General features: G+C 43.6%; 5 protein-coding genes across 6 annotated transcripts; 1 reads left to right on the forward strand and 4 right to left on the reverse strand.

Annotated features, from left to right (window-relative positions):
* Positions 1-12: 12 nt before the first annotated feature.
* On the reverse strand, positions 13-1112 carry dynlrb1 (dynein, light chain, roadblock-type 1). Its single transcript, XM_058055748.2, has 4 exons — positions 979-1112; positions 481-556; positions 242-409; positions 13-166 (listed from the first exon to the last, which is right to left on the reverse strand). The coding sequence occupies exons 1-4, from the start codon at positions 979-981 to the stop codon at positions 123-125; spliced, it is 291 nt and encodes a 96-aa protein (XP_057911731.1). The 5' UTR covers positions 982-1112; the 3' UTR covers positions 13-122.
* A 298-nt stretch (positions 1113-1410) lies between these two features.
* Positions 1411-8465, reverse strand: uqcc1 (ubiquinol-cytochrome c reductase complex assembly factor 1). Its single transcript, XM_058055747.2, has 9 exons — positions 8272-8465; positions 6765-6851; positions 6536-6643; positions 5522-5594; positions 5380-5437; positions 5195-5303; positions 2177-2254; positions 1917-2030; positions 1411-1830 (listed from the first exon to the last, which is right to left on the reverse strand). Exons 1-9 carry the CDS (start codon positions 8353-8355, stop codon positions 1696-1698), a joined length of 846 nt encoding a protein of 281 aa, XP_057911730.2. The 5' UTR covers positions 8356-8465; the 3' UTR covers positions 1411-1695.
* Positions 8466-11420: 2955 nt separating this feature from the next.
* Positions 11421-14415, reverse strand: gdf5 (growth differentiation factor 5). Its single transcript, XM_058055109.2, has 2 exons — positions 14261-14415; positions 11421-12304 (listed from the first exon to the last, which is right to left on the reverse strand). The coding sequence occupies exons 1-2, from the start codon at positions 14346-14348 to the stop codon at positions 11421-11423; spliced, it is 972 nt and encodes a 323-aa protein (XP_057911092.2). The 5' UTR covers positions 14349-14415.
* Positions 14416-17502: 3087 nt separating this feature from the next.
* On the forward strand, positions 17503-20449 carry sdc4 (syndecan 4). Of its 2 annotated transcripts, none has more exons than XM_058055728.2 (5): positions 17503-17840; positions 18897-19080; positions 19150-19199; positions 19271-19466; positions 19536-20449. In XM_058055728.2, exons 1-5 carry the CDS (start codon positions 17784-17786, stop codon positions 19685-19687), a joined length of 639 nt encoding a protein of 212 aa, XP_057911711.2. In that variant the 5' UTR covers positions 17503-17783; the 3' UTR covers positions 19688-20449. The 2 variants fall into 2 exon arrangements, with proteins under 2 accessions (XP_057911711.2, XP_057911712.2); XM_058055729.2 differs by having other exon boundaries at positions 17508-17840; positions 18900-19080.
* A 375-nt stretch (positions 20450-20824) lies between these two features.
* On the reverse strand, positions 20825-23735 carry oser1 (oxidative stress responsive serine-rich 1). The gene is made up of 4 exons (XM_058055726.2): positions 23387-23735; positions 22685-22794; positions 21701-21811; positions 20825-21625 (listed from the first exon to the last, which is right to left on the reverse strand). Exons 2-4 carry the CDS (start codon positions 22759-22761, stop codon positions 20884-20886), a joined length of 930 nt encoding a protein of 309 aa, XP_057911709.2. The 5' UTR covers positions 22762-22794; positions 23387-23735; the 3' UTR covers positions 20825-20883.
* Between the last annotated feature and the right edge of the window lie 78 nt (positions 23736-23813).

Consider the following 23813-nt stretch of genomic DNA (forward strand, 5'->3'; position numbering starts at 1 on the left):
AATAAGTCATCATTGTCAATGAGAATTATTTATTCAACATTTTTACAACGTTAGCAAACCAGGAATGACCACAAAAAGCAAAAGCATGAAAATATTGTCATGTTGATGTGTTTCCTCCCACTTCAGTCTGAAGGATTTTGAATGACGATCATGAAGTAGTCCTTGTCTGCAACAACAACAATTCTCAGACTTTTATTTTGAAGCGCTGGTGCGCCGCTGGAGCTACACCGGTGAAGCTCACCTGGCGCGATCATGATTTCGTTCTTCTTGGAGCGCAGGCGCAGGAAGGTGAGGTCGTTGAGGGGGTCGATGTCGCGGATGGTGCTTCGGGCCTTCATCACCAGCTGATGGATGAGACCGGCGTAGTGTACCGTGCTCGTGTTGTCCAACGTAGACCTGATGGGGATTCCTGCACGTGCAGAAGGACACGTCACATCTTGCGACGCGACATCTTGATTGTTTTGTTCACCTTCTTCTCACCATCAGAGTTGACGATGATGAGCCCCTGAACTCCTTTCTGACCCAGAATTCGCTTCAGCGTCTCCTCCACTTCAGCCTGTCCAACAACAACAAATGAGCATCCTCCATTATAGATAATACTCACCTTTAACTGTACAAGTCACTATTTGACAGCACTGTCGTAGACTCTATACTGTACGTCCATTTCCTATACCACTTGCTCTCATGAGGGTCACGAGTGAGCTGGAGCCTATACCAGTCAATCACGAATCAAATATAAATACACAAGTATTGGAATGCACCTCAACGGACGCTTTGTAGCATCTCCATTGAGCTAAACGACGTTACTATGTAGCAGCTGGTGTTCGTGTATTGAACGCTAGCATGACAACGCCCAACTGGAAACAACACAATAAGTCAAAGCGGCGCATTAAAGACACCATCTTACATTAGTTTACACGCCGTTACATGCACACGCGATGACACGGATAACTTAAATGTCATACAGTGATTACATACCATATTTACCCGTGTAGAAAAATCGAAGCGACAAATTGGTCGACAAGCTAAATGAAGCCTACTTCCGGTTTGGACTTCTTCGGCTGTTTTTAGTGGTTGCCAAGCAACGCCTCCCCCTAGTGTCGGCACATAGAACTGATTGTGTTGTCCTAAAATGCGTTCAATAGCCGTGACGTTTGTAGTGTACGCTTGACTATTTTGCGGAATTTTGACGTCATTTTGCGAGTTTGTGAGATTTCATTGCTATAATGCCAATTTCCTTGAGGGAATCCCAAAGATATTAATAAAGTATTCTGTCTGTAGGGTGTTTATCATTTTTACTAGCCCTGCCTCATACAGTTAATACAAGAACACGTATAGTGCATGAACTGTTTACACAAATTATTGTGGTGGATGTGGCAAAATTGGTTAAATGCTATAAAAAACAAGACATTGTTTCATACATTTTATTTGTATTGTTATGAAAAACAATATGATAGTCCAACGTCCATCATATTGTCCGACTTCCCGTGGGAGTGTGCAAGTGCCACAGAGTCAACTGGATCCAAGACCAGCATAGAGGTTGAAGTGCATATACTTTCTACATGTAAAAAATAAAAACACCTTTTCCTTAAATGAGCCACTTTGCAGACAGGAAGTAACAGAGGCTCTCAAACCCGACAGGCCAGCCACAACATCCGTGACATCCTCCCAGGTTACATAAAGACAGACAGGAAGTCACAGTCCAGCGTCGTTGTATGTGGGCGTGGCCACCTTTAAGATGCTCTGAGCATTCTCCTCCACAAGAGGGCGCCACTTGACTTCTCCGGTCAGCAGCAGGTCTTCTCCATCCAGAGTGTCGATGTACTGCATCTGCAAACACCGCACAATTTGCACTCATAACAATTTCACACACACACACACACACACACATATATACATCATACACACAAACACACCTGTTTGCGCACGTATTCCACCATGAGCTCCAGCTGGGCGGGGTCATCACATTGACAGTTGAATAAGTTCCTCCACAGAGCGGCCGCCAGCACGCTGTCCCCTGACAGGATGCCCTGCACGGACATACACACAATAGAAGTGATTGTGAGTCGTTTGATTATGTCCAAGTTATCTGTTAGTGCTTTGTTGAACACGTACACACACACACACACACACACACACACACACACACACACACACACACACACACACGTGTCACCTCATCGTATCCAAACAAGGCAGCGTAGAATGTTTCCGTCATGGCTTTGAGCGCCTCCTTCCGATGGATGGCATCAATCTGCATGAATTTAATTAACATATATTAATGTAATGTTCCATCTATACCAGGGGTCTCAAACATGCGGCCCGCGGGCCAAATGTGGCTTGCAGGACACAAGTTTGAGGCCCCCGCCTTGATATGAAAGTTAAATGTTAGTGCGGCCCGCGCAAGTTTGATATGGATGCTGTATGGTATCATGTACCCAGAAAAAATTATTACGTTTGATTAATGTTCATGTTAAAGGTTAAATAACTGTTAATAGTTATCCTCCCTATCCGTGTGGAAGTGGTAAGTTTTTGGCTATTTAAGTTGAAAGGAAATAACTTGAAGGCTACCGTTTATGTCGCTAGCTCTCTAGTTTGCGAGTTAGCATGTGGCTCAAGACTGCCCTGCAGTTGCGCAATATGTTGTAAATAAAGAGTATAAATGTGACTATAGTCGTGTTTTGTCATGTCTACAGGGCTCTAATAATTCATTCATTTTAATCTGAAAAAAATAATTTGTCTACCCATGTGGTTTCTTAATTTTTAATTATTTGCTGTTTTATTATTATTATTATTATTATTATTATTATTATTATTATTATTATTATTATTATTATTATTATTATATGTATTTATTTATTACTGATTGATTTTCTTTGTTCTTGATCTTATTTTGTGTAGAAAAAAAAATTAAGATATTTGAGAACAGTGGAATGTTTTATCATAGCTTTTCTTGTAGAAAATCGGAACCAAAGCAAAGTTTATTCATTTTTCTGTTTTTAATAAATGCATTTTTTTTTGTGGAAAACCTGATGCGGCCCAGTCTCACCCAGACCCTAGCTCCTGTGGCCCCCAAGTAAATTGAGTTTGAGACCCCTGATCTATACTGTGACTAAAGTAAATGCTTTTCAAAGTATCTTATTCACATTTTCAAAGCTAGCTGCTACAATAATAATAGCAATATCGCTGTAGCTTGGTTAATATACACGTCAGTTATGTAAATAAAACACTGCTGGAATTCTTTTGGAGTTTTTTGTGGGTGAGGGCTTTAGCGTCAAAGCAGCATCACTTTAGCGTAATTTCCCATGACGTCCGTTGTTAGCTCACTCATATTAAATTGTTTTCTTGCTTCTTACAGAAAAGGGAAGGTATGTGTGGGCAAAATTCCAAAAAGTGCACATCCCCTTTAAGCCTTCCTGTTAAGGAATAATACCCTGTACAGTGCAGAGAGCTGATACTCCATTTTATCATTTTTTTTTATTGTTTATGTGTATATTTTATGGAAACCGCGTTTGTTTTTGGCTATGGTTTTGATTTAAACGCAGTTTTGCTAACAGAGTCCATTTTATTTTCATTGGGTTTGTTTAATTTATTATTTTAATTTTATTTAAAAGCTCTTGACATTCAGCTCTTGACACTGTGAAAGGCTGGGGTGTCACAAGATATGCAAGATTGGGTCTACGAGAATGAGACAAGACTAACTTTACTGTGAAGAAAAGTAACAATGAACAAAACATTAACAACAAAAACATATACAAAAATATGACAATATATTGCAATCTACGAATATAATTTCTACTATGTAACACACTTCTGCACTCTGTGTGTATGCTGGCGGCCCTGCCTCCACCCACGGAGGCGAATGTGTCATTCCGTTCAAGCCGTTGTTCTATGGAACACACACGCCAAGGCGCTGAAACCAATGCACAGAGTGAACTCTCTTCCTGCCTATGTGGAGGTGGGAGACGAGGAAGATAGACACGCATACATATGGCAACATATTTCTCGAGTTCCTTTTCATTCATTCATTCATTTTCTACCGCTTTTTCCTCACGAGGGTCGCGGGGGGTGCTGGAGCCTATCCCAGCTGTCTTTGAGCGAGAGGCGGGGTACACCCTGGACTGGTGGCCAGCCAATCACAGGGCACATATAGACAAACAACCATTCACACTCACATTCATATCTATGGACAATTTGGAGTCGCTAATTAACCTAGCATGCTTTTGGAATGTGGGAGGAAACCGGAGTACCCGGAGAAAACCCATGCATGGGGAGAACATGCAAACTCCACACAGAGATGGCAGAGAGTGGAATTGAACCCTAGTCTCCTAGCTGTGAGGTCTGCGCGCTAACCACTTGACCACTGTGCCGCCCAAGTTCCTTTTCATGTATTATTTATTTATTTATTTATGTGATTAATTGATTTATTCATAATCGTCCCAGAACAAGAACAATAAATCTTTACTTGTTTTTGGCAAGATCTTATTAAAATTTTTAAAATTATATTATTAAAAATATGAAAAAATAATTTTAAAATAATGTTGAAGATATCATTTAGCTGCAATAATTTGTATGACAATTATCATCCAGCAAAATGTGTTAATGTGACAGGGCTAACTGTGAATATCTAATGTAGAAATACATTGATTGATGTCAAAGTAGACATGCACTGCACGCTTCCAACCACCAGGAGGCGCCAATGATGTAAATGTACAGCTGAAGTGTCTGTGAGTGAGGTGTTGACTGTTGTGGGATGCTGCTGGTTTTTATTGATGTGTTTCCATTTTGATGACACGAGTGTGTTTAAGCATTAAAATATTTTGGCATTAATTCTTCTTTCATGTGTTTCAGCACACGCTCACACACGTTGAGAGAAGTAAAAGTGGAGCTGCTGGCTGCGAGTGCAATAAAAATATGATACATGCTGTACATATACTGTTCAGCACTGTGTGTGTGTGTGTGTGTGTGACTGGCAAAGCGCACGCTGTTTTCACAAGCTGACAAAGAGGCAGTGTTTTCTTTGCTGACTCGGCACCTCTACCTCCTGCGAGCGCTCAGCTTCACGCGCACGGTGCCAACAAAACCACATGTACTGCTTCTACTGTGTATAGCGCTTGTACGCCGCGTTCGATCCCGCGGCGTGGTCATGAGGACGTGTGTAACGCGACAAAACGGGAAGGAGGCCGCCACTCACCCCCATGATCTTACTGCGCTGCTCCACGTCCTCCCACATGGAATGCACGATGTAGCGACACATGTACTTGCCCGCTCGGCCTTCCTGCCGCATCCGCACCAGACACATCCTGTTCACCAAATCATCAGTCCATCAATGAGACACACAAACGAGCAGTATTGCGTGTGTATGTGTGCACGCCTCACCACACGTGCAGCTGTGCGATCAGGAACCAGGAGTTGAGCGTGTCTGGCAGTGAGCACCCTGAGACAAACGTGGGAAAAGTTAGCACTGCGAGCTCCTCAAACCGCTCTTGTTTTTGTGAGGGGTGTGGGGGTGAGGACATACGCTGGAAGAAGTCATCGTAATTGATCCTTTCCACGCAGCACGTGTACATGCGCAGGGCAGCGATCTTGATTTTCTGCAGAGACCACATATTGACACACTTGTTGACTACTGGGGCGGGCTACTGGGGTGGCTGTCTTATATATAGCTGGCATCAAGCACGGCAACTTACAGCACTTGCTCACGGTGCGACAAAAAACGAAAACACCACATCCATAGCATGTTAACGCATTACATAAATCGACACCAAACATACATAACTTACAACAGTTATTTTCAAATGCCTGCAAGGCATGCTGGGTAGTCCAGCTGCAACAACAATATGAACTACGAACAATAAAACACTGGATATCAACGGTATGTTAACTGCTCCTTGTTTACTTCTCTGGCAACCTCAACGTATTTTGCAGTCTTGCAAAAACTGCGACAAACACGGCAAACCACAAGCTACCCAGCATGACTTGCGGCAGGAATTTATGGGTGTTTTTTTGGCATGGCAAAAGGTTAGTAAGTAGGTAGGTTACTTTATGCGTCATGTGTGCTGAGAGTGTTACAGACTGCACGTGACTATTTTGCAGCTAAAAAGTTTAATAAAAAAGAATTTGGAAAATGGTTTAATCCAAGATCCCCGGTACTGGAAGACTGGAACTATAGGATATGGAACTATTGACACATAGATTGAGGACTGAAGAAGACATATTGGAGAAAAATGGGTGAAATGGACACTGTTGACGGACAGAAATCAAGGAAATGAGTCAAATTGCACCATGACAAGGAATGTGAAATAACCAAATCGTATACTGTGTATGTCCAGTGCCGCCTTTTTGTTTTGAGTGTGTTTGTATTACTGTTGACGTTTTGTTAAAAAAAAAAAAAATAAATAAAGTATTAAAAAAAAAAGAAATTGGAAATGGTGGCCCGCATTAAAGCCCCTGCACTATGACAGAATGTTCACATTCTGTGAACAACAATGCCAAACATCTCTACCTTTGTCTCCAGCCACATCTACGCGCTCACCCATTTGTTGTACTTGAGGGGTCCCGTGAAGCCCATGGCCTCGATCAGCTTAGTGAAGGCTCCCACTTCCTCCTCTGTGTGCTGCGGCGTCTCCTTCACGCTACAGACCTGACACACACGGGCAGCAGGAAGTTACTCACACACAGCAAAAACTAAGCAAAGTGACGTCATTCTAGCGCCACCTGCTGTTTCAAACTACAAAAATAAGGTCATGATGACAGCGTGTTACCTGTGTGCTCAGGTGCAGCATGCGACAGGATGTCATCAAGCGCACTGCTGAAGGCCTGCTGACGGACATATGGGAACCCTGGAAAACCTGCACAAACACGGCTGTTTGTTTGATGTGTGTGGTGACAGGCAGTGTGCTTGCATGAATTAACTTGGGTTTGTGCACTGAACAAATATGCACATTAGCCCACAATAACGTCATCAAACCTTCCCTTTATGCATTCCCACACAGTATCAACATTAGGGACCAAATATGAGATGAAAATAAATATAGTCGTCTGTCTGAGCAGCGTGGGAGAAAGTTGGATTGTCTAACAAAGTGGGATGGGTCAGCACTCACAAACTGTGGGATTTCTAACTGTATATTATTTTTTAATAAAACAATGGCACATATTTACAAAACTGATGTCCATTTACAGAAAATCCAAAGTGTTCATTTGCAAACTTACTACTAAAGCTAAACTACTAAAATGAAAAAAAACTCTTTTCCTGTTAATATTTTGACTTTATTCTCTTAACATTTTATTACATTAAAATTAAATTAATTTATTTTCCAACTATTTAGACTTTCATAATTAATTCCCAAATTTTGAATTTATTCTTGTAGCATAACTTTTTCCTGCAAGCTATCTTCCAAACTTTATTGTGTTTCAGGGCTGCACGGGGGTTTTCTCCGGGTACTCCACAATTTCCTCCCACATTCCAAAAACATGCTAGGTTAATTAGCCACTCCAAATTGTCCATAGGTATGAATGTGAGTGTGAATGGTTGTTTGTCTATATGTGCCCTGTGATTGGCTGGCCACCAGTCCAGGGTGTACCCCGCCTCTCGCCCAAAGACAGCTGGGATAGGCTCCAGCACCCCTGCGACCCTTGTGAGTATAAGCGATAAGCTTCACATGACATTTTCTTAAACATTTCACCTACAAAAGAATGATGCCATTTCTCCCCATAATTACTACATAATATTTCATAACTTATTTCTCTACATTATTTGAATTTGTTGTTTAAATAGTATTTCAAGTGTTGAAAATGTAATTGAATTGGTGTTACTCATGATAAAGAAGTTGCATTTTTGAATTAACTCCGTGATTCTCCATCACAGCTTTTGTCTTACGTCAATGTTGAACAATAATTACATTAACGTAAAACAATCAGGACATGTACATGGACAAAAGTGAATTCATCTGCTGTTAGGGAAGTGCGACTTTGGAATTACTAGATGAAAGGTCTTTTGATGTTTGATGTGATTATATATTATATTAGATTACCCGTGTAAACAACACTTCGTCTTGCTGTGATTCTACTTGGCCATGGCGAAGATTCTTGTTTATCATCAAATAGTAAGATGATTTACTGACGTGACGTATTAATTTAAAAGTGTTTAAAAGTGACCCCTTTACGGGAGACGTCACAATGTAAAACATAGCATCTGCGTGTGAAAGTATGACCTAATTAAATTTAGAGTTACGTGCTGGCTAGTTAGCTAACTAAGCTAATGTTGCTAACCTTCCCGCAGGCGGTTCTGGTCGCGGTCACATTTAGGACGGTTCTGACGGCGCACTGCAGCGGCCGCCGGTACATGACCCACATGGCCCACAGCTCCCGAACCGACCTACGCCGTCCGAACCTTCAAGTTGGATAACCAGCCGAGACGTCAGCTAGCTGCTGCAATGTCAACGGACTGCGTCCGACAGCGAGTGTCTTCCCACCAGGAACAAACCCATCTGAATAATTGTTCCCGCGCCCCAAGTCTTTCTTTGGTTCATTCTTTCATTTTGACTTGTTTTTTCTTATGCCTAATTCAATTGAATCATTTTGTACTTTGAACACTGCTTTGTGTTTGTCTTGAACATTTTTCCTGTTGGCTTTTTCTTTTGGCAACCAAACCCCCCCACCCGGCTAACGTTACCACTAACACCTTGTGACGCAAGTCAGAGCGCTAAGCTGCTGAACAAACTAATGATCTAACGTGCAGCTGCACGCGCTCGCACACACATGCGCACACAACAGAAACAGCAATAGGGTAAAAAGTGCCAAGTAGTGCTAGCTTACTGGCACACAAGGGAACAACAACATGGCAGCAAAGAAGCTAAGCAACACTCAGAATGTGTGTTTAGCTGTCATATAGTTAGTATATGTTTCCAGTAGTCCCTCGTTTATGGCGGTTAATCGGTTCCAGAACTGTGCTAAGTGAATTTTGCCTAGTAGGATTCCTTATCTACAAATGGAACATTTTAGTAGTTACAGCATAGAAACCTTGTTTACAACCTTCTAAATATGTTTTTTTACACTTTTAGATCCTCTAGATAAAAATTACACCAACTCGTCACCTTTACAATCTTATTATCCAGTAGTAGACATAAGCCATTTAAGACCTAATGCTTGTGTGTGTTAAGATAAATGTGTTCAGTGTGTAAGACAGGAAGTGAGTCGAGTTTTAGCTTGTCGGGGTTATAGTCATAACAGTAGCCCATTCTAATCATTCATTTCTATACCGCTTATCCTCACAAGGGTTGCAGGTGTGCTGGAGCCGATCCCAGCTGTCTTCAGGCGAGAGGTGGGGTACACCCTGGACTGGTCGCCAGCCAATCACAGGCACATATAGACAAAAAAACATTCACACTCACATTCATACCTATGGGCAATTTGGAGTCACTAATTAACCTAGCATGTTTTTGGAATGTGGGAGGAAACCGGATGCAAGGGGAGAACATGCAAGCTCCACACAGAGATGGCCAAGGTTGGAATCGAACTTGGGTGTCTTAGCTGTGTGGCTTGCACCCTAACCACTCTTCACCATGCAGCCTGCGTGCCTATTCTATTATCATTACATTATTGTTATATTATTACTGTGCCTGCTGTGAGATAATTTAGACCGCCAATAAAAGTCTATTGTTCCAGTGACGAAGTCTGGTGCTTGTCTCACTGAACAATTACTGACACCTGGTGGCCAATGTAGAATACTACACATACAGTTGAATGGTGATCTTAATAATGGTTTTACCCTATTTTTGTATAAAATATGTGTAAAAATTTAATTAAAACTACTTGAAAGTATAAAAAAAATGTAAACCTCTATGTAGCGAAGGAGGACTGTGATACTTCTTTACCCAATGTAAGATTTTATTAACAAGGGAATCACATCATATGTACAGTGTATGTTAATTACAGGAAGTGACATCATTGTGTGGGGGTGTCTATTAGCCCTTTTGCAGAGCAAGCGATTGACTTTTTTTCCTGCCTTCAACCCCAGGAAGTGACACTGTTGCCAACTCCTCAGTCAGAAAGGTAGAAATTTACTGTCCTAAAAGTCGCTTGATTAAATCAATGGCTAATTTGCATATTATTTGCATATGATGTAAAAGATGCTGAAGGGAAGAAAAGCATTACCTGATGCAAAACAGTGAATAAAAACATCTTTGTTGTCACGATGTGGGCGTTACCCCCTCGTGACACCTCTTTTATTTCCTTCTTTGCCTCTGTTCCTAGTTCATACCCTTATTTTGTATTAACTTCCTGTGTTGCTCTGTTCTGTCTTCCATTAACTGATTTCCATTAACTTTATAACTACAAATAAACTTGATTCTTGGTTTGTTAATTGGAAATTGGCCATCACTTCATCAAAATAAAGTAATTTCAACATTTTATATTGACCAGCATCAAAGTCTAGACCGCGTAGACTCGTGGCATGCAGTGTTGCCACGGGGCCAAGACCCCCGTGAAGAGTGGAGCCAAAGTGTGTGACTCAACAAACACACAGTTCACTACCGTGTTTCCTCCAACATGCTGACTTAGACTATAACCACAAGTTGTGTGTGGAGCTTGGCTCTACACACATACACACACACACACACACACACACATGCTGCTCAAGTGGCTAAAATAATAATCCAAAAGTTCTTCTTTAAAACAAACGTCTCTGTTGTTTCCGACGTGAAAGATTTAGTGCAAGTGGATGAAGCAGTCCTTGACTTGTTGGATCTTGGAAGTGCAGGAATATTTGGGAACATTTAGGTATCTTCAGGAATATATAGCAATATTTATGTGGGAAGGTTAAAAATATTTTGGAATATTCAAGAATTCACAAAGAAAAACATGGAACGGACTGAAAAGAAAGACTTCAGATCAGTTTACGGTGTACTAATATCTAAAAATAGTAAGATGGTTGGGGCACGGCGGTCTAGTGGTTAGCGCGCAGACCTCACAGCTAGGAGACCAGGGTTCAATTCCACTCTCGGCCATCTTTGTGTGGAGTTTGCATGTTCTCCTCGTGCATGCGTGGGTTTTTCTCCCACATTCCAAAAACATGCTACGTTAATTGACTCCAAATTGTCCATAGGTATGAATGTGAGTGTGAATGGTTGTTTGTCTATATGTGCCCTGTGATTGGCTGGCGACCAGTCCAGGGTGTACCCCGCCTCTCGCCCGAAGACAGCTGGGATAGGCTCCAGCACCCCCGCGACCCTCGTGAGGAAGAAAATGAATGAATGAGTATGACGGTTATTGTTAGCATTAGCATCACCGGTGTTAACCCCGCCTTGTTCTGTCACAGTTTGCTTAGCCCCGCCCGCCTCCAAATGTGGTTGAAAGGTGGGACACAGACCAATCAGTTGGGAAGGTTTTTATTGGGGCCACATTCAGCATAAAGGGTGGCGCTACCTGCAGCCGCAGGCGTCCACGACCATGTCGTCGTACTGCTTGTAGACCACGTTGTTGTTTGAGTCCACGTACAGGATGCTGATTGGGCTGAGGCGCGTGGGAACGCAGCAGGAGGGCGGAGCTGAGGGCGGGTCCATGGAGTGGAGCAGGGTCTGTATGATGGCGTGGTTGGTGGGCTCCATGTGGGAGCGCAGAGGGAAGTCGCATGCGCCCCCGCAGTGAAAGGCGTGGTAGTCGAGCGGCGCGATGATCCAGTCGTCCCAGCCCATTTCTTTGAAGTTGACGTGGAGGCGGCGCCGCTGGCACCTCATGTGTGTCTTTGGCGTGAGGGTCTGTGGCGGCAGTTTTTGGAGGGCCCCAGTGGGTGGAGCTCGCCGTGTGCGTCGCTGTGTGAACAAGTACTCATAGACAGTTTTATTGTCGTGACCGGATCGAGCTTGGATCTCGTTGTAGAACAGATCCGACTTGCTGCTCCTGCCAAACGCGAGCAGGAAGGCCTTCTCTTTGTCACTCCTTCTCGGTCGGCCCAAGCCTAGCAAGCGCAGGTCGGCGCCAACACCCCCTTCCAGTTGGAAGCACAGTGGCTGATTCTGTTGGGTTCGTTTCAAGCCCTTCACTGCTTTCCACACATTGAACACCTCCCACCTGCCGCCGGGACCCTCCAAAGGCCCCGCCGCCATTGTCTGCAGCAGGACGGCCTTCTGTCCGGCCCGCCCACACTCGTACAGCTTCAGCCACCGGGCCCCGCGCAGCGCCTTCCTGCCGGGGTCGGGCCAACTCTTTCTCAGGATGCGAAGTTCAGCTCCCAGAAGTTCATCAGGATCCACAGAGGAGATGTTGAAGCGGTACTGCTGACGCCTCAGGACCGACCCTCGCTCATCTACAGGGGGAGGGGCAAAGTATGCTAGTGAGTGACTAGTGAGAGACTACAAGAAAAAATACACATGAACTCGTGAGGTTCAAGGGACAAGGTAAAAAAAATAGTGAAATAGAAATAGAAAAAGTGTACTATAGTGAGGGGTAAACTTTTGAAGTGTATGACTGAGTTGTAGGTGACTAAAAATAAAGAAATACATGTGTATGAGTGAGTTGTAAGTGACTAAAACTAAAGAAATAAACTTGTAATAGTAAGTTGTAGTTGACTAAAAGTAAAGACATAAACATGTATTAGTGAGTTTAGTTAACTAAAAGTAAAAGAAAATACATATGTACTCGTGAGTGGTAGTAAGGAAATAGAAGTATATTAGTAAGTTGTAGGTGACTTAGTAAATATTACAATTGAGTTGTAGGTGACTATAATTAGTAAGTTATAGATGACAAAGTAAAGAAATAGAAGTGCACTAGTGAGTTGTAGGTCATTGAGTAAAGATTAGAAGTGTACTACTGTGTTGTAGGTGATTATAAGTAAAGCAATAGAAGTGACTAAATAAAGGACTAGAAGTGTACTAGTGAGTTGTAAGTGACTAAATGAAGGAATACTAGTGTACTAGTGAGTTGTAAGTGACTAAATGAAGGAATACTAGTGTACTAGTGAGTTGTAAGTGACTAAATGAAGGAATACTAGTGTACTAGTGAGTTGTAAGTGACTAAATGAAGGAATACTAGTGTACTAGTGAGTTGTAAGTGACTAAATAAAGGAATACTAGTGTACTAGTGAGTTGTAAGTGACTAAATAAAGGAATACTAGTGTACTAGTGAGTTGTAAGTGACTTAATGAAGGAATACTAGTGTACTAGTGAGTTGTGACTAACTAAAGGAATACTAAAGGAGTAAAGGAAGTACTAGTGAGTTGTAAGTGACTAAATGAAGGAATACTAGTATACTAGTGAGTTGTAAGTGACTAAATAAAGGAATACTAGTGTACTTGTGAGTTGTAAGTGACTAAATAAAGGAATACTAGTGTACTTGTGAGTTGTAAGTGACTAAATAACGGAATACTAGTGTACTAGTGAGTTGTAAGTGACTTAATGAAGGAATACTAGTGTACTAGTGAGTTGTAAGTGACTAAATAACGGAATACTAGTGTACTAGTGAGTTGTAGGTGACTAAATAAAGGAATACTAGTGTACTAGTGAGTTGTATGTGACTAAATGAAGGCATACTAGTGTACTAGTGAGTTGTAAGTGACTAAATAATGGAATACTAGTGTACTAGTGAGTTGTAGGTGACTAAATGAAGGAATACTAGTGTACTAGTGAGTTGTAAGTGACTAAATAAAGGAATACTAGTGTACTAGTGAGTTGTAAGTGACTAAAAAAAAGGAAAATAAGTGTACTAGGGAGTTGTAAGTGACTAAAAAAAAGGAAAATAAGTGTACTAGGGAGTTGTAAGTGACTAAATAAAGGAATACTAGTGTACTAGTGAGTTGTAAGTGACTTAAAGAATAGAAGTGTCCTAGTGAGTTGTAAGTGACTAAAAAAAGGAAAAGAAGTGTACCAGGGAGTTGTAGGTGACTAAATAAAGGAATATAAGTGTACTTTAGTAAGTTGCAGGTGAGCCACTAGCAAAGGACAGCTAAACAAACAGAGGCTAAAATTAAAGTACATGTAAACTTTCCGCAGCCACAGTCATGAAAACTTTTCATTCTAAAAAAAAACAGAAGGGCGGGGGGAAGGAGGAGGGGGTCGTGAGGGTGTGACCACTGTTTATTTTCCCTCCTGAGGGCAGCGCCAGCATCCAGATGGTGGGAAACATGAACGTTAGCATTTAAGCTTAGCATGGAGACAAGCGAGGTGTGGCTACTTGGCATGTTTCCATGGTAGCATGTTAGCTAACTTGTTGTCGCGACCTGTGACCTGACGGACTGATGAGCATGAAAAGTGCAGATGACTTTTACCTTGACCTTTATCCACAAAGCTGGTGACGGTGTCGGCCATGCTGTTGTTGCGCACGTTGTGGGAGCGGCTCCAGTACAGAGACAACATGTAGTCGTGCGGCGTGACCTTGACACTTCCGACCAGATGGACGGAACCCTTTGGAACCTTGGAGGGGCTTCTGAGGATGACAGCTTCGCCCTGTGCAGCTCCCACCTTCCTTCCTGGTGCGCTGATGGTTGCGGGCGCATGTACTTTGCTCGGGGGGTTGAATCCTTTGTTGTCGCTTTTGATGAAAGGTGGCCCTGTGCGGATGTGCGTCACCCGAGCCCCACCGGCTCTTCCGTTGGCACGTGCGCTCCAGCCGTCAGCCGTGCGGCCCAAAGAAGCGATGACAGAAGTCACCGTCCAGCAGGTGAGCAGCACAGAGAGAAGCGCCCAAGCGTTCATCCTAGTGGCTGGTCGTCATGGCAACATGCAAGAATGATCTTTGCCAAGTCAGAGTGTGTCATCCTCCAAGCGCACGCACGTGAGACCTGACGTGAGCTCGTACTGGACTGCAAGTGATGCTGCAGGGCAAGGAACTTGCCTCAAGTCTCTTTTTTTCACCATGACGTCACCAGGCTACTTTTTTTTTCTCTTTCCAACTTTACTGCACTCCAATCCAAACACTTCCTCACCTCCAGCCTCACACACATACTCACGTACAGTCTCACACACACTCACACTCGCTCACTTATTCTCACACAGGCACACTCACATACTTACATTATATTAGGTTTCTGGTGGCTGGAGTTGGCTGCTTTGTGCTTTTTTATTTTCTTATCTGGACCCCCCCCCCAGGTAGTGGAGTGGTCTTTCAAAGTGAAAGCTCAGCAGACAACAAAGGGTTAAAATATTGTTCTGGTTCTAGTGGACTTGCCGCTCAGAAACCGCTTATGTTGACATAGACATGTTTGAGTCAAAATAAAGCCCAGCGGTCACAGTTTACAGGCCCACGTGGTCACATGACGCCCACGCAATCACATGCTCATTGAAGTGATACTACACACTAGACACTAGACCAGGGATCGGGAACCTTTTTGGCGAAGAGAGCCATGAAGGCCAGATAAAATGTGTATCTGTGAGAGCCATATACATTTTTTTAAACATTGAATGCAATAAAATGTGAGCATTTTTATGTAAGACCAACAGTTTTAGATATAATGGGCTCTAATTGTGTAGACCAGGCACACTACCGCACGCCAATGGGGTGTGGCCAGCACACTTTTGTGAGCAGCTTTTGTGTCTATACTTGTTGCCATTAATACAACTTCTGCTGCTGCTAAAATGCTTGAGAGCCAGATACATCAAAAGAGCCCTACCTGGCTCCCGAGCCATAGGTTCCCTACCTCTGCACTAGACCCTAGGCACGACTAGCCATACATACAAGTGTTGACACAGTGTGTGTTTGGAGTTCAGGTGAACCTAAGAGGCAGCACAGCGCCCTCCTGTGTCAATCCAGCATCGTTACATCATTATGTCACGAGAGGATTCCGCCCACTTAGTACATTTACAGTTTTTCTCGATTGTTTACACACAATTTGTGATGCCTGAGACACAATGACCACAACATATAACCAATGCACCAACTCCATGAACCGAGTCTGCTAAACTATAAGCACAATTCCTGCTTTACACTGCAGATCTACAACACACTTTTTTCAAAACACTACACACAATTCTCTGAGTTTTGGCACAATTTTCATGAAGTAAACTTGTTTTCACAAAGAACACAATGCCACTCAAAACAGTCAAATGAATATTCCTATTATTCACACTGACTCATCACATGGGTAAACACCTGGCACACATTTTTACAATTAGCAGTCTAACAATGAGGGAGGCTGGGCAAAGGGTCAGAAATCCACAAACACACAATCCCCTTCTCCAAGCTATGGAAGATGCATGTGGAGACATTCCAGCGGATGCTTTCCATGGCTGGATTCGCCATGCTAGGCGATATTTCCCCCGCTGCTTGGCCAGAGAAAACTTTGCATGTGATGTAGATGAGATGCTGTGGCCTGACCCAATCAAAAGACGTGATGCAGCATAGTCTTTTGCTTTGTTATTGATTGATTTTTTGTTGATGATTATTATTATTTCTTGAACTGCAGCTGTATACATTTAGATGCAGACCAAAAGCAACACTTTGTGTTGGCTTTTGTGTTGGCTGTGATGTTTTTCTGTGAAAAATAAAAAAATATATTTCTGTGTAATTTTGTGTTCTGAGTCAAAAAAATACCAAAAAAAAAACAATTCTAAAACATTTTGCAAGAAGTGTCACACTGAACATAAAAAGGCCGGAGTCATGATGAATATGATGTAATCACAGTGTTTTACACTGAGCACATCAGTGTTCAACTGGTTCATATAAATGTTTGTTCATATAGTGGTTTGTGTGCCTCATTTGGAGACAAAACACCATTTTGAGAAGAATGAAGACTGTTTTGGATGTAAAGTTTAATTTTGCAGGAGAATTGAGGGGTTTTCAGAAATGTGTGAGTGATTTTTGGATTTGTGTGTAGAGTTCTGAGAATATGAGGCATCCTTTCAGAAAATGTGTTTAAACAATCGAGAAAAACTTCCTAAACACATATAAAAAAACAGAAACATTGTATATATCCCTGACGTCGTGTAGTGATTCGCGTAGCTGGCTTCATGACAATGACGCTTAATGGCTGATAGGGGATTACATAATTATTTTACTCAGTCTAAGTAAAATTACATTGACATTTAATTTTTACATTATGTCTCTGTTTGATTCAATAAACCTACGATTAAAAATGTGACGACTTTTTCTTGAAGTTTTCTGGTGTATTTCATTTTTGTATTACAACTGGAATACATCCCATGTCGATTTTTTTAGGGCGAAGGAAAGTGCTTTTGTTATCGGAAAGTGACGTCACATTGAGGAATTTCCATCCAACAGGAAGTTGGCAACTCTTCCACCGAAATAAAACATGACATGTTGGAAACTTGTGATTACGTCTTGATGATGATACAAAATATTCATTCGTAGTATAAGCGAAGCCTGAATTCTTTAGCATTTCAAGGTGAGCAAATAAAAAATTTGCTGGTTTCATATTTTCAATTAGAAAGTGAACTTTTATTTTGGGGGTAGGGCCAAGGTGGGCGGGGCTGACTTGTTGAATGTGATATACTTTACGGTAAATCCTGGCCACCGATGTGACGTCATTTCCATGCCGACCGGTCATTGGTCGAAAACTCCCCAGTTCCAAGTTATAGCAGAGCGACGCAGGAGCGCCGTGGAAGTTGAGTTTCCACCGAGGACGAAGCAGAAGAAAGAAGAAGAAGAAGAAGAAGAAAAAAAAAGATTTTCGCGTGGACGCAACGGACAGATCGAGGACAAACGGAACATTTATGTGAGGAAGATCGCGTTTCGCTGAACATTAGCTGCCTTGAGAAGACTAATCTGCTAAACTCGCAGCCGCGCTGTTATTGAGCAACTTTTTCTGACGTCCACATCAGCAAGGAAGAGAAAACATGTTTCACTTCGGCCTTCTGTTGCTCTTATCTGCCTCTTTCGTCTTCTCTGAGTCGGTAAGTTGGTCAACAAACTTTTGTAACTTTTATCGCAGATCCTAGCTAGCTAACTTGCTTGCTTGCTAAACCTTGTGACGACGATCTGAAATGCTAATCGGCTAACGAGTAGTTATGTTTGCTGCGCGTGCGTGTGGTCGCTGCTATTATTCAGTTAGGGGCCCGGATTTTGTGTGTGTGTGTGTGTGTGTGGGGGGGGAGACTCACTTCTGCCCCCCAAGTCAAATCAGCGCCCTTTGAACAGTGTGTGTGTATGTGTGTGTGTCGACGCCCTGAAATCATTATCACGTGACCACATGTATTTAGTGTATGACGTCACGATGGCTTCAGGATGGAGCAGTGATGTTAAAGGTTGTTTAAAAAAAATCACATTGAGAATTCTGCTGGAGCGTTCAAAGGGTCAAAGGTCACATTCATGCCACCCACAAACAAAAAGCCCCCCTCCCCGTTAGCTCAGTTAGCAAACTTAGAGTCGCTACCACATGAAGAGGAGATCTTGCAGTGTTCCAATCGTGCGCTATTATGTGCAACATTCCTTGTAGCCGTTGGCCCTCCTCTTCCCTTTTTTTCATTTCCCTCTGGAATGTGACCTCTGCTGACCTTGAGGGATTTTGCACACTTGGAGGGATCTCAATGGAGCCTTTTCCCAAGGGGACGTCCTCTGTTGTCCCAGCAAGGACGCTCTTACACTTTGTCACCATTTTGGAAGCGGTGGTGTTTCTTCTTTCCACGCGCTCGTGTCGTCTTTGGCTGAGTTACACTCGGTGGACTTCCTGTGTCATCTTGTTGGAATGTTGTGCCTTCCTACGAATGTTGTCATCGTAATGTTTGGAAGCGTGATGTCATCGCAGTAGCTTTAGAGACTGACTTTGTGTATTATTATTATTAAATGTATTATGACCGCTGACCGTGGTTGCCATGGTTACACTGACATCATCACTCCTTCGTACCTTGGTTTTCACCAACAGCTAACATTGAGGGAAATGTCATCATGGAACATGCAAGTGTCATAACTGTTATTTTGGTGCGCTGTTAGAATGTTGGCTATTGCCCCAGCAGGTGAGGGAGACAGAGACGTGGATGCCCCTGAAGGCCACACATGCGGTTGCCATGGCAATGCACCATCACGATCAACTGGAATCATCTGGAGACGGGCAGAATGGCTCTGACTTTGGCTTTGATGATGACGAAGACTACTATGACACTTACGAAGATGAGATGTCGGGGTCGGGTGATGGAGGTTTGTTTACACGGCAACACTTGACCAATAAAACAACTTGAAATGTAAACTTTTTTATTTTATCGACAGAAGGGACACATGACCAGACGACCGGACGTGACATGCCGGCGCCCACAGAGGTGAGATTATGTCACTGCCCCCCCTCCTCCTCTTGTTGAATTTTAATAACGTTGTCCCACCTCTTCCTCAGCTCGATGCAGATAACAGGATTCCTGAGGCGGATCCGCCAACGCCGCCCGGCGCCAACGAGGTGGAGATGGTGCAGAACAGCAATGAAATTCCTCTGCTGAGGAACGGGCCGAACACCAGCGACGAGCTGACGTCTAACGTACTGATGTCTCACGCCACCAACGACAGTGTCTTTGCAAAAACCGAAGTCCTGGCAGGTATGTGTCCTGGCTCACAAGAACATCCTTTTTTTTGTCTTACTGACTCATTTTGGAAATGCATTGCAGCATTGATCACAGGCGTCGCCGTGTGCCTGGCGCTCGCCATCCTGCTCGTCCTGCTGCTTATCCATCGCATGAAGAAGAAGGATGAAGGAAGCTACGAGCTGGGGAAAAAGCCCATTTACAAGAAGGCTCCTTCTGCTGAGATCTATGCTTAGGCTCCGCCCACCCAATAGTTATCAGCAATGGGACTGACTCCTTTCCCTCCTGTGCCAATCAGGGGCCCGTTTGTCCTTATTTATTCACTACACAAGCTACGTTGTCGGTTAGCGCCGGGTGGCGCTAATCTCCATTGAAATATCTGTTTTTAATTCCCGTGGAGATGACCTTTGTTTCTACAACACACACACAAAGCGGTGTGAAAGCCTAAAATGAATTGAAACCAGTTTGAGTCTGTGGCCATAATGTTCCACGTTATGCTAACACTAGGTAGGTGCTCGGTGTTGAAGTCAGGTGATGCGTAACGGCACTTCCTACAGGCTGGCCGATGGCGTGCAAGGCTGCTTAGCTACATCCGAGCAAGAAGCTACTGAATTGACTCTTTGGTGGAGTGTTTAACTCTGCTCCTTTCCTATCAGCACGCCCTGCTACTTTGTGAATATTTGTGTACTTTTTGTAATTGTTTAGCAGTGGACGTTGCGGTACTTCTATGGCAATAAGCCAGTTTTTTTTTGTACAAACAAGGTACTTCATTGTCTGCCAAAAATTTCATGCCAAACAACTTTTGATACTAACTCATTAGAAGCTACTTTTTATACACTACTTTGACATTTCACACCTTTTGATGTTTTTCTAGAATCTCACAATCGTGTGACTAGCTTTGACCTCCCACTAGCAGACCGCTGTAGAGGCTAGCGGTCGGCTAGTTTGCTGCTGAAGGTCAAAGGTTTTTGGAAATAAAACATTTTTATGCACATCAATGCGCTTCTTCATTTGGAGGCCAATCACATGACCATGCTAATGCTAACGCGTGTGTGCCAGCATCCACACTAATGAGCTAGCTATGGGGGAGTGTCTTTTGTTTTCATGCAACGACGCACATGCCTCTGTTCCGCCCAGCAACAAGGAGCTCTTTGTGGTGCACGGCCGTGCTTTCCACTGGACCTTTGATGGCGCTCACGGCATTTGCGTTCTTTTCCGCCATGATGCTTGTTGAGGTTTTGGTATGCACGTTGCTTGGACCATTGCATCTACCTAGACTAAGGCACATGGCGAGTAGTCACTTGTTAGTCTGCAATGAATGTGCCACCTGGTGGACATGTGTTGAACATACAAAAACATGAAGGAAGAAACGCTTGATTTTTGACTTTATTGAAGAAAAGGAGGGAGCATGTCCGGTCATGTGAGCTGTGCTTCAGGTGTACATCATCTCTGCCATGTGCGACATCTTCTTGGGGATGTACAGGTAAAACTCCATGTAGCCTGACAGGTCCTCGATGGTCACGTCATCAACAAAGACACGCGCCTGCTCAGAGCAGGAGCGGGGAGACGCCGGCGAGGAAGATGACAGCGAAGCAGCAGCGCTACAGTCAGTTCTAGGTGGGGCTTGTTGGTGCTCACACTCTGAGATGACATCACGTAGTCCTGTGAAGGAGTACGCCTCCACACCGTTCCAGCCGTCAAATTTGGAATGGCAAGGACACTCTGCCGCCGGCTCGCTCACATCCTGGCGCTCCGTGACAGTGTCGGTCAGAGTGCACGTGCAGCCGTGCAGTTTGGATAACGCCTGGAAGTCGGCCGACTCTGCAACGGTCTCCTGTACTCTTCCGGAACATTCCTCTTCCCTTCTGGGAAGTGCAGCTGGGGAGGACACCGCTGCTCCCACGGGCGTAACATAACCAGCAGTCGAGCCGAAGACAGCCGAGGGGGTGGGGCTAAGAGTGCCCAGAGCAGTGAGGTCTTTGCGGGCACCGGGACTTCCTCTGTCAGGGCAAGGCTCCTCGGGGGTGGCAAGGCGCTGTTGCTTCAGGCAGCCACCGGGAGGCGCCAGAGCGGAGGCGCTACAGTAGGTGAACCTGGCAGCTTGCAAGATTGGCGACTTGGACCTGCGGCGCCGTTGCGTTCGACTCGCTGCTCTCGATGTCTTCCTCACGCAGCTGAGGAGATAAGGCCCAGCCTGAGCATCAAAGGCGCACACCACCATGCTCGGCATCATTCATGTCTCCACTCACCCGTGCCAGTTGTCCTTGGGACCACCAAGTTTGGGCTTGACCGCACTGACATCTGCACAAACCCGGGTCACTACTTGGGGAGACTCGGGAGTGCTCGCGGCTCCGAGTGCGCTGTGCAGACAGAAGGAAGGAGACGCCATCACACAAATGAAATGATATTCAGCTCCTGACTTTTTGTTCTAGCATTATTGGGCTACCATCGCATGCGTTACCCACATCATAAACATCACAAACCCGACCATGATAAGTGCATTCAGTGTTATTAAATGAAATATTTTGATATTTAGAGCATAGAAAACCCGTTTGTGACTTTCTAAATACAGTTTTTAACCTTTATTCAAGGCATGTAGACATGAAATGGTCACCTTTATACTACTATTATTCTTGATTTACACCACATTGCTAATGCACAGGCAGGAAAGAAGGACAAAGTAAGAAGCCAAAAACATACCACTTCCACACTGAATGGGAGGAGAACTTTTTTCCACTTGATTATGGCCTACACGGAGTATGAAGGTAATGTAATGTGACGTCCTGTCTCATCAATGCCCAGTGACCAGAATAATACATATAACTTGTGTTTCAATATTTTTTACTAAAAAAAATAACTACAACACAGTGATTTTTTTTTAAATACCACGATAAACTGAGGGATATTCTTAAACTGTGAAAATTTTTATTTTTGCAATATTATGAATGTGTTCCACTAAAATAGTTTAGTAATATATGTTTAGCCTGGGGGATAGGTTCCCAAAATAGCCTGCAATAAGGCTGTGAAGTAGCCAACTTCATTTGCTTACAATAATTGCATGTGTTTAAGGCTCTTTTAAGGCTTCACATTTTATTAGATTTCTCTATTGTTGAATCACTCCCAAAGTTTACATTTGGTTTGACAAGGAACCATTGGTATTTGTTCTATTAGTTGTGAATAATAATAATCATAATAATAATAATAAGTTACAGTAATGATGAGTTAGCATTTACCTCTCAGCATCCACTCTCAGCTTCTTGAAAGCCGTCTGCAACGTTTCCTCCTCGCGGTCCGTCTCGCCTGCCGCCATGGTGGGCGGAGTCAACTGCGACGAGCCACCCAGCTGAAAAAGCACACGTGTGATGCTACTCGTCAACTTTAGGGTACATGCATGTTGTAATAAAATGTTGGTTTCATTTTAATACTGCCTTCCAGACTACAGGAAGGGGAAAGTATCCCAATTGGAATGCTGGACCGTTGTAAACTACAAACATGGCGGACCACATGAAAAGGAGTCTTGTTTGGCATTAAAAATACATTAAAGTCCATTTACTAAAAATGGAAACAACACGAAGACCATATAATGTTCACAAAGTCGACCTCCAGCACAACCGACAAACAACTACAGTAATTTAATTAATGTGAGGTATTCTGAAGCTTGTAGTGCAGTGACGTCACATGGCTTTGCCTCGAACTTGACGGGAGCATTTGACAAAAAAGCAGACAATGTGAAATATAGTGATTGATAGATATATAGATAGCGAGTACAAAAGTAGCCCGCATCTGGGTTTTTCTTCATCACACATCAAAGCAAGACATTTTGAAAAACATGTTTCATAAGGACTTCCACCATCTTGGCTAATGCTAGTTGGCTAGCGAGTAGCCGTTGGGAGTCGCATCTGATACCTTTAAAACCTACGAACACAAAAACTTACCGTTCACCAAGTCCAGGCCACACTGATGAGATAAACCCCACGCATCCAGGCGGCTTTGCCCGCGGCGGACCCACGGATGTTCTAGTGCGAGCTCACAATGCTAACTGACGATGCTAGCTCACAATGCTAACTGACGATGCTACCTCAGGGCAGCTTGAAAACACGACGAACTTCGCGACTCGACGCCCTCACTCGAGTCGTAAGTCACAGGTCAGTGTTATGAGAGCACGGAGGTAACTCGAAGAAGGAGCACGTCAGCTTCGAGATCTTTCCTTGTTTACACTCCAGCAGACGCAGTGACTCTGCACAGCACCATACTGACGTCACCAGAAAAACAACAAAAACCGCTGACGTCACCACCCTTGCACTTCCCACACCAGCGATCACATTTCACAAAGTGGCCCAATGGAACAGTCCTATAGCAGGA

The sequence above is a fragment of the Doryrhamphus excisus genome, linkage group LG18 (genome assembly GCF_037039965.1).
Source record: "Doryrhamphus excisus strain RoL-2023G ecotype Guam linkage group LG18, RoL_Dexc_Guam_v1.1, whole genome shotgun sequence".
NCBI classification, from domain to species: Eukaryota; Metazoa; Chordata; class Actinopteri; order Syngnathiformes; family Syngnathidae; genus Doryrhamphus; species Doryrhamphus excisus.

Excerpts from the sequence above, each read along its gene's own strand:
- gdf5 (XM_058055109.2), bottom strand. The coding sequence starts at position 14,348 with ATGTTGTCTCTGTACTGGAGCCGCTCCCACAACGTGCGCAACAACAGC. Across the intron at positions 12,305-14,260 it reads CTTTGTGGATAAAGGTCAAG|ATGAGCGAGGGTCGGTCCTG; the intron begins GTAAAAGTCATC and ends CTCCCCCTGTAG.
- oser1 (XM_058055726.2), bottom strand. The coding sequence starts at position 22,761 with ATGGCGGCAGGCGAGACGGACCGCGAGGAGGAAACGTTGCAGACGGCT. Across the intron at positions 21,812-22,684 it reads CTGAGAGTGGATGCTGAGAG|CGCACTCGGAGCCGCGAGCA; the intron begins GTAAATGCTAAC and ends CTGTCTGCACAG. Across the intron at positions 21,626-21,700 it reads CCCAAGGACAACTGGCACGG|CTGCGTGAGGAAGACATCGA; the intron begins GTGAGTGGAGAC and ends TTATCTCCTCAG.
- sdc4 (XM_058055728.2), top strand. The coding sequence starts at position 17,784 with ATGTTTCACTTCGGCCTTCTGTTGCTCTTATCTGCCTCTTTCGTCTTC. Across the intron at positions 19,081-19,149 it reads GTCGGGGTCGGGTGATGGAG|AAGGGACACATGACCAGACG; the intron begins GTTTGTTTACAC and ends TTTTATCGACAG. Across the intron at positions 19,467-19,535 it reads AAAAACCGAAGTCCTGGCAG|CATTGATCACAGGCGTCGCC; the intron begins GTATGTGTCCTG and ends AATGCATTGCAG.
- dynlrb1 (XM_058055748.2), bottom strand. Across the intron at positions 410-480 it reads CATCATCGTCAACTCTGATG|GAATCCCCATCAGGTCTACG; the intron begins GTGAGAAGAAGG and ends CTGCACGTGCAG. Across the intron at positions 167-241 it reads CGAAATCATGATCGCGCCAG|ACAAGGACTACTTCATGATC; the intron begins GTGAGCTTCACC and ends TTGTTGTTGCAG.
- uqcc1 (XM_058055747.2), bottom strand. The coding sequence starts at position 8,355 with ATGTGGGTCATGTACCGGCGGCCGCTGCAGTGCGCCGTCAGAACCGTC. Across the intron at positions 6,644-6,764 it reads TGCTGCACCTGAGCACACAG|GTCTGTAGCGTGAAGGAGAC; the intron begins GTAACACGCTGT and ends CGTGTGTGTCAG. Across the intron at positions 1,831-1,916 it reads TGGAATACGTGCGCAAACAG|ATGCAGTACATCGACACTCT; the intron begins GTGTGTTTGTGT and ends CGGTGTTTGCAG.